Source organism: Cebus imitator, unplaced genomic scaffold (assembly GCF_001604975.1).
Source record: "Cebus imitator isolate Cc_AM_T3 unplaced genomic scaffold, Cebus_imitator-1.0 Scaffold415, whole genome shotgun sequence".
In the NCBI taxonomy this organism is placed as follows: domain Eukaryota; kingdom Metazoa; phylum Chordata; class Mammalia; order Primates; family Cebidae; genus Cebus; species Cebus imitator.
The window spans coordinates 800,476-809,861 of record NW_016107730.1 but is presented as its reverse complement, the minus strand read 5'-3'; the positions used below and the strand labels follow the sequence as shown (position 1 = coordinate 809,861).

Genomic DNA, 9,386 nt, shown 5'->3' with positions numbered 1-9,386 from the left:
CAATAGTGCGATCTCGGCTCACCACAACCTCTGCCTCCTGGGTTCAGGCAATTCTCCTGCCTCAACCTCCTGAGTAGCTGGGATTACAGGCATGTGCCACCATGCCCAGCTAATGTTTTGTAGGTAGAGATGGGGTTTCACCATGTTGACCAGGATGGTCTCGATCTCTTGACCTTGTGATCCACCTGCCTTGGCCTCCCAAAGTGCTGGGATTACAGGCTTGAGCCACTGCACCCGGCAATTTTGTATTTTTAATAGAAAGGGTGTTTTCTCCATGTTGGTCAGGCTGGTCTCGAACTCCCAACCTCAGGTGATCTGCCCTACTCAGCCTCCCAAAGTGCTGGGATTACAGGTGTGAGCCACCACACACCCGGCCCAGAATGGGTATTTTATACAGAAAAGAAATGTGGTCCAGCCTGGCTGACATGGTGAAACCCCGTCTCTACTAAAAATACAAAAATTGGACCAGGTGTAGTGGCTCACACCTGTGATCCAAGCACTTTGGAGGCCACGGTAGGTAGATCACCTGAGGTCGGGAGTTCAAGACTAGCCTCACCAACATGGTGAAACCCCGTCTTCAAAAACAAAACAAAAATTAGCTGGGCTCGGTGTCACATGATTGTAGTCCCAACTACTTGGGAGGCTAAGGCACAAGAATTGCTTGAACCCGGGAGATGGACGTTGCAGTGAGCTGAGATCGCACCATTGCACACCAGCCTGGGTGACAGAGCGAGACTCTGTCTCAAAAGTAAATAAATAAAATAAATTTATTTATTTAGTTTTTGAGACAGGGTCTCACTGTTTTGTCCAGGCTAGAGTACAGAGGCATGATCATGGGTTACTGCAGCCTTTATCTTCCGGGTTCAAGGGATCCTCCTACCTCAGCCTCCCCAGTAGCTGAGACCACAGGCATGTGCCAACAGGCAAGGTTGATTTATTTGTGTGTGTGTGTGTGTGTGTGTGTGTGTGTGTGTGTGTGTGTGTACAGACAGGCTCTCACCCTGTTGCCCAGACTAGTCTCAAACTCCTGGGCTCAACCAATCCTCCTGCCTCAGCCTCCCAAGTGCTGGGATTGCTGGTGTGAGCCAATATGCCCAGGTGATAAATTTATTTCCTACAGTTCTGGAGACCAGGAAGTCCAAAAACTTGCTGCCAGCATCTGGGGAGGGCCTTCTGGCTGCATCACAGCATCAGGAGGGGATCACAGGGCAAGGGAGAGCAAGAGGTATCAGCTTAGGTCTCCTCCTCTTCTTCTTTTTTCCTTCCTGAGAAACAGTTTTGATCTTGCCGCCCAGGCTGGAGCGCAATGGCACAATATTGGCTCACTGCTACCTCCGCCTCCTGGGTTCAAGCTATTCTGTCACCTCAGTCTTCTGAGTAGTTGGGATTACAGGTGCCTGTCACCATGATGGGGTAATTTCTGTATTTTTAGTATAGACAGTGTTTCACCATGTTGGCCAGGCTGGTCTTGAACTCTTGACTTCAGGTGATCTACCCGCCTTGGCCTCTCGAAGTCCTGGGATTACAGGTATGAGCCACCACAACCAGCTGTCTTCCTCTTCTTATGAAGTCACTGGATCCATCTTGGGAGCCCCACCCTGGTGACCTTATCTAATTCTAATTAGCTTGAAAAGGCCCCACTTTTGATTTCATCAACATATGAATGCAGGCCGGGCGCGGTGGCTCAAGCCTGTAATCCCAGCACTTTGGGAGGCCGAGGCGGGTGGATCACGAGGTCAAGAGATCGAGACCATCCTGGTCAACATGGTGAAACCCCGTCTCTACTAAAACTACAAAAAATTAGCTGGGCATGGTGGTGCGTGCCTGTAATCCCAGCTACTCAGGAGGCTGAGGCAGGAGAATTGCCTGAACCCAGGAGGCGGAGGTTGCGGTGAGCCGAGATCGCGCCATTGCACTCCAGCCTGGGTAATAAGAGCAAAACTCCGTCTCAAAAAAAATAAAAAAATAAAAAATAATAATAATAATAATCCCAGCACTTTGGGAGGCCGAGGCGGGTGGATCACGAGGTCAAGAGATCGAGACCATCCTGGTCAACATGGTGAAACCCCGTCTCTACTAAAACTACAAAACATTAGCTGGGCATGGTGGCGCGTGCCTGTAATCCCAGCTACTCAGGAGGCTGAGGCAGGAGAATTGCCTGAACCCAGGAGGCGGAGGTTGCGGTGAGCCGAGATCGCGCCATTGCACTCCAGCCTGGGTAACAAGAGCAAAACTCCGTCTCAAAAAAAAAAAAAAAAACAAAAACAAACATATGAATGTGGCAATTACCTTTCCAACATATGAAATTTGCCCAAGGCACAGTGGCTCACACCTGTAATCCCAGAATTTTGGGAGGCCAAGGCAGGTGGATCACTTGAGGTCAGGAGTTCAAGACCAGCCTGGCCAAAATGGTGAAACCCCATCTCTACTAAAAATACAAAAATTAGCCGGGTATGGTGGCACGTGCCTGTAGTCCTAGCTACTTGGGAGGCTGAGGCAGGAGAATCACTTGAACCTGGGAGGCAGAGGTTGCAGTGAGCTGACATCCTGCCACTGCACTCCAGCCTGGGTGACAGAATGAGACTCCGTCTCAAAAAAAAAGATGAAAGAAATATTGGGAATATATTTAAACCATAGTAGTGCCCATCACAGGGTTGTGGGGAGACTGAAATACTCTGTGTGGATGCAGTTGGCATGTTATGCACTTTCTCTCCCAAAATTCAGCCCTCCGAGGGCCTCGGATTTTCCCTTCCCTTAGGCTGCCCCCTCCAGACCAAAGATTCCAAAGGGTGTGTAGGGGGGAAGCCCAGGTTAAGTAGAGTAACTGGGTGTGTTTGGAGGGCGAATGTCCTGACTGCCGGGTCGTGGATGTAGCGGGGACAGGGTTACAGACTATAACCATGAAACAGACTGAGGACCCAGGTGCCTTTGAACTCCAGCTCCACTGCTTCCCAGCTATGAGACCTCAGACAAGTCAGTTTCCTCATATCTAGGCTGGGAATGATCCTGACAGACTCTGCCTAGTGAGGTTGTTATGGGATTGAATATGCAATTGCATACCAACGTGCTTAGAACAGTTCCTGGCAGAGAGCAAGGGCTCAATAAATTGGCAATTATTGTTATCTCCCCTGCCTTCCGCCACCCCAGGCAAGTGAGACAAGTTTATACCAACAGTTATCTCTTCCTCCCTTTCTTTCTCCCTCCTTCCCTCCTGCCCTCTGTAACTCACCCAGTGTAACTGCCTTCAGAGAATACAATCAAACACAGATCCTTTTAGAAAAGCAGGTTTATTGGTCGGGCTGCTCACCAGGACACAGCAATGTGAGAGGTTCCCCAAGCCCAGAGAAAATGGCTTCTGTCCACAACTCAGGCTCCTTCAGCCCATCAGCACCAAGGGACCTTGTCCCACAATCCCCAACCTCCCTCAGTTGAGGGGTCTTCAACCATTCAGAGGAGAGAAGGGAACCAAGAAAGGGAAAAGGAAGAAAAAAAAAAAAAAGCAAAGCTTTGTATTGTATAAAAGATTTGTGTCCCCATCCTCCCTCCCCCAATCCCTTAAAACAATGAGCTGCAATTCTAAAAAGCAGGGCAGGGAAGATAAGGAGCAGGTGAGGGAAGAAGGAGGAAGCCTTCCAGGCCTCCCTTCCAGCTGTGACTGAGAAGAGGGGTTGTTCTTGCTTCTGACAAACCCCATTTAATGGGGAGGAACTAGGGGACCCAAGTGTCTTGAGGAGAACCTGGTCCAAACAGAATCAGGCCTCTGCACTGGGACCAACGCTCCCTTCACCCCCCAAAATTCAGGAAAGGTACTCCCAAGGACAAGGAAACCAGGGAGGTCTTGGCTAGTTCTGCAGCTTTAGGATACTAGCTCTAGGGAAAGACTTTTTCTTTTTTAAACAGGGTCTGGCTCTGCTGCCCAGGATGGAGTGCAGTGGCACCATCATAGCTCACTGCAACCTCAAACTTCTGGGCTCTGGCGATCCTCCCGCCTCAGCCTCCCGAGTAGCTGGGACCACAGGCACATGCCACCATGCCCAGCTAGGAAAGGAGCTTAAGAAACTGCCAGGAGTGAACTAGGGCTGGCTGCTCTGTGATGTGCTCTCCCCACCTCCCCTCCAGCTCTCAACTTGGTGGCAGGGCCAGCATCCTGCTCTCCCTCCTCACTCCCAGCCTGCCGCTGCCCCCTTCTGGGACCCGAATTTTCTGCACTTTGAGAAAGGGGCTACCCCTGGGGTTGCCTGAGAGCCCAGTTGAGGGATCGGGTGAGGCTGACCTCTGCCCTCTTTGGATCATCGCCTTCTCACACTGTCCTCCCTCTTGATCCTGAAAATGGTCCTGCTGCCCTTGGAGAACCACAGTAAGATGGGGTTCTCAAACAGCTAGTGAGGGGACTTCTCTCTTCACCCATTTCCACCTTCTCCTTTTTTCCTTTTTTTTTCCTTTTGTTCAGATGGAGTCTTGCTCAGTTGCCCAGGCTGGAGTGCAATGGCACGATCATGGCTCACTGTAACCTCTACCTCCTGGGATCAAGTGATTCTCCCCGCCTCGGCCTCCCTAGTAGCTGGGATTACAGGCACGTGCCACCATGCCCAGCTAATTTTTGAATTTTTAGTAGAGATGGGGTTTCACCATGTTGGCCAGGCTGGTCTCAAACTCCTGACCTTAGGTGATCCTCCCACCTTGGCCTCCCAAAGCGTTGGGATTACAGGCGTGAGCCACCGCACCTGGCCAACCTTCTCCTATGTTCCCATTCTCCTTCCCAAAGCCATGGCCATGTGCTCCTGTGTGCAGATGTATAAACAGCAGTGTGCCTTCCCTCATGTGCACATCTTCCCCACCCCTCCTTCCCAGGGCTTCTCTTGTTTCCAGCCTTTCTCCAGGACCCTCTGCAGATACAGCCTGTGCTGGACCCCCAGCCAGGGTGAGGGCTCATTCTGCCCTGTCTTCCCCACTGTCTCAGTTTCCCCCAAAAGCTGCTTTCATGTCCTTCTAGTAGGGGGCCTCCCATGTGGGCAAGGGTCCCCTTTAGGATTCAATCTTCCTCTTTGGACAGTTTGGGCTTTGAGTCCCCCAGGGGTCAGGGTGAGAATGAAGAAGAGCTCAGTGAGCACGAATGACAGCAGCTGGTGGGTGGTGTGGGGAGAGGCCGAGGGGAAGGCAGCCCCCCAGGGGGCCCTAACAGTGGAATCTCAGCAATTTCCTCTAAGATCCCGACTTGGACAACCAGGACAGGGATAGATGATTCCTTTCCCATTTCCACCCGGACTGTGTCCAAGCGGAGGCTGTCCACTGCGGGGGCTGCCTCCCCCTCGGGTCCTAACAGCTCTAAGACTCGGAGGGGTGCTCCTGGAGGTGTGTGAGGGGGGTGCTTTCAATTTAGAAAAATCTCAACCAGTTCGGGCCGAGAGAGAAAGCGAAAGAGGAAGTTTGGAAGGGGCAAGGAATGGGGTGGGTGGCAGCGCTGGCGGCTCAGTCGCTGTCGCTCTTGTCCACCAGCACGGCATCCGACTCCTCGGTGATCTCCAGCAGCGCGTGCGCATCGGGGCTGCTCCCGCGCCGCAGGTCGCCGGCCTCCCCGCGCTCCACGCCGCCCTCATCGTCGTCGGCGCCCACCTCCACCATCTCGGTGGCCTTGAGCACCTCCACCTGGCCCTCGCGGATCTTCTTGACGTGGAAGGTGAAGGGTGGCACCTTGTAGACCGCGGTCTTGGAGCGCGCGTACACCACGTGGTCGGGCGTGAAGGACTTGCGGAGCTTGTCACGCGACGTCTTCAGCTTCTCGCGCCGCTCCACAGGCACCAGGCGCGTGCCCAGCTTGTTCATGCGCTTCTCCAGGGTGTGTCGCGTCTTCTCCAGGTTCTCCTTGGTCTTGAGGCGCGTCTTCTCCAGGTTCTCGCGGGTGCGCACCTTGGTCTTCTCCATCTTCTCCTTGGAGAAGGCCTTCTTGAAGTCGTCCACGCGACGCAGGCCGCTGCGCTTGATGCGCTCTGCGCGCGACTCCTCGATGACCTCCTCCACCTCCACTGCCTCGTCCGACGACAGCTCCAGCGCCGCTGCGTCCTCCTCGGGCCGCTCGCCCTCGCCCAGCTCCTCACCCTCCTTCTCCGGCAGCGCCTCCGACTCTTTCAGGGACTTGCTGATGCTCAGTTTGGCCGGCAGCTTAACTTCATCCTAAGGGGAGAGAAGGGACATGAGAGGGAGCGGAGGAGGGGCGCGTGGGCGAGCCTGAGTCAGGGTGGTGGCGATCCTGGAGAGAGGGGACCACGGGACGCGCGTGGTCCCCGGAAACCGGCCTGACTTGTTCGTCGTATGCCCAATGCCTAGCACAGGACTGGACACACCGTGGGCGCTCAGTAAATGTGTGTGGGCCATGGCATGGTGGCTCACGCCTCTAATATTAGCGCTTTGGGACACTGAGGCAGGATTGTTTGAGCCCAGGAGTTCGAGACCACCCTGGGCAACACAGACAACCCCCTCTCCGGCCCCGCAATCCCGCACCACCATCCTTTTTTTTTTTTTCCCCAGATGGATTTTCCTTCTTGTTGCCCGGGCTGGAGTGGAATGGCACGATCTCGACTCATCGCAACCTCCACCTCCTGGGTTCAAGCAATTCTCCTGCCTCAGCCTCCTCAGTAGCTGGGATTACAGGCATGCGAAATCATGCCAGGGTAATTTCGTATTTTTAGAAGAGATGGGGTTTCTCCATGTTGGTCAGGCTGGTATCGAACTCCTGACCTCAGGTGATCCGCCCATCGAGGCCTCCCAAAGTGCTGGAATTACAGGTGTGAGGCACTGAGCCCAGCCACACGCCGCCATTCTCTAAAAAAATACGTGTGTGTTGAACGAATGTTAACTATAGAGACCGCGCGAAGAGGGGACCGAGCTTCAGGTCGGAGACGGGCCTGCGTAATACTTGCACTTGGGCTAAACTCTCTGTGGTCGTCCACCCACGCCTGCGCCCTGTCCGCCCTGCAGATGATGTTAAAACCACTGCGGCCCTCCGGAGACACAGCCCGACTTTGGAAATGGGCGGAGCGCCCTCTGGTGCCGCAAATTGCACACTGTCGGAGGCAGACAGAAAAGCAAGTGGTGGGAGTGTTTAGGTTTAAAGAATAGGGATTTGAGCTTACAGCCACAGCTACCCACCCAAGCAGGTAGAGTAATCGGAGTGCATTTCCCAGACTCAAGCTATTTCTTTTTTTTTTTTTTTTTTTTTTTTTTTGAGACTGAGTCTCACTTTGTTGCCCAGGCTGGAGTGCACTGTTGCAATCTTGGCTCGTTGCAACCTCCACCTCCCAGGTTCCAACGATTCTCCTGCCTCAGCCTCTATAGTTAAGCTGGGACTACAGGCACATGCCCCCATGCCTGGCTAATTTTATTTATTGTTAGTAGAGATGGGGTTTCACCATGTTGGCCAGGCTGGTGTCGAACTCCTGACTTCAGGTGATCTGCCTGCCTTGGCCTCCCAAACAGCTGGGATTACAGGCGTGAGCCACCACACCTGGTCTCAAGCTATTTCAGAACCAGCCTTAGAGATGAAGAATTGTGGCTCACCCTCCCTGACAGCCACCTTCCTTGACTTCTTCACACTGCTGGGCTCCACCAGTGGTCATTCTCCCTGCTCCCTCACATTTAGAAATTGGTGTTGGAAAGAGGAAGAAGCTGGCTGGGAGCCAAGGAGGACATGTTTTCTCCCCAGTCTGGACATTTCTTCTGGTTGTGACTTCCCTACCTTGGGATGGAAGAAAGAGATACTCTTCAATTCTTGCTTTCCTCGCCCCCTTCTCCCCTACAAAGCCTGAGTTCAGGGGTCTAGGAGTAGGATGGGTGGTCTCAGATTCCCCATGACCCTGGAGCTCAGAGCCAGTTCTTTGCTTTTCTCTCTTCCCCTTGGAGGACTTAGCACCAGAACTGCTTTCTATTCCGGGAAGATTTTCCAAGATCTTGACTCTGGCCAACATTTCAGAATCTCTGGATCACTCCCTCCCTAACTTCCACCCCATCAGAAAGCAGGGGAGGCTGAGCACAGAGAGGGAAAGGGCAAACCAAGATCATTAATAGGATCTCCTCTTTGGCCCAAACTCCCTTTAGGGACTTCAAATGAAGGAATGAGAGATAGTTGCTTTTCTAAAGGGTTTTCTGAAGACCATTTCCCAGAATTGTAAGAAAAATCCTGTCCCCCGAGAAAATGAGGCAACATGAACTGACCCCTCTCACACACACACACACACACACACACACACACACACACACACACACACCCCTATACATAGGCGGCTCGGTATCTCTGTACCACCTGCTACAGAAATTCCTTCCCCAGCCCCCAACTCTTTCCTCTTCCCTCCTACCGACATCCCCCCAGTTTCCTGGTTTACACTGAAAACTAGGAACACCCTCTCTCAACTTCCTTCCCTTCTTGTCAATAGCATTAGCAGGGACAAAAAGGGAATGCTGGCTCCACCTCTTTTCTCAACTGGGCACCAGCTCTGCTGGGCACAGAGCCACCTCTAGCTCTCTCTTACCCAACTACACCTCCCAGCAGGCAAGGTGACCTGGGCACAGGGCATGCTGGGACTTGTAGTCTCCACCTGCCATAGGCAGCTTAGTGGGGATCATGGGCATCCTAGGGCATTTTGTTTATCCCTCTGCCTCTTATCACTCACTGAGGCACTGAAGGGTGTGTTCCTTGTTCTAAATGTAGGAGGATCCCAACGTCTCTTTATGTTGTCTCTGATTTCCAATCATTCACTTTGGGGCTCCTGTAATCACCTGCCTGCTCCTGGAGTGCATATCATCTTCACTCAGAATTTACCTGCAGCCCCAGCATTAAAAAAATTCAGCTCTGATCTTCATAGCCTCGCAGACTGAAAACACACCCACGCCCCTCCAAAGGGTGGAGGAGAGCCCCTCCTTTCACTCAACTCAGACAATGTGAATAGACTAGGGAGGGATTAAGGGTGACAGGCAGGGAATAGTCAGGAAACAGCCCCAGCTGCTGGAAAACAAATCCACATTGTCTCTCTGCCCTACCCCCAACATCCCCCTTCTCCCCTACCCTGGTGCCTGCTCCACCCCTACCCCTAAAGGCTGAGCTGGCTGGTTTTCCTGGCCTCTGGCTTCCTAGATAAAGGTCTTTGCCAGCTGAATTTGGGAGTGAATGGGACCGGGGAAGGAGCTGCAGACTTTTTATAGCCAATGCCATCTTCCTGGTGCCTTACAAAAGGTCTCAAACTACAACATAAGGGAGCAATCCCAGTGAGAGGAGTTTTTATTTTTTATTTTTATTTATTTATTTTGAGACGGAGTTTCACTCTTGTTACCCAGCCTGGAGTGCAATGGCGCGATCTCGGCTCACCGCAACCTCCACCTCCTGGGTTCAGGCAATT

At 52.7% G+C, this 9,386-nt stretch overlaps 1 protein-coding gene across 1 annotated transcript in view; it reads right to left on the bottom strand.

The window, feature by feature from the left end:
• Positions 1–3,268: 3,268 nt before the first annotated feature.
• Positions 3,269–9,386, bottom strand: part of CAVIN1 (caveolae associated protein 1) — a 24,845-nt gene continuing 18,727 nt past the window's right edge. The window contains exon 2 of the mRNA XM_017509407.2: positions 3,269–6,171. Within this exon, the coding sequence (XP_017364896.1) occupies positions 5,470–6,171 (702 nt within the window). The 3' untranslated portion in view covers positions 3,269–5,469. The remainder of the gene's footprint in view (positions 6,172–9,386) is intronic.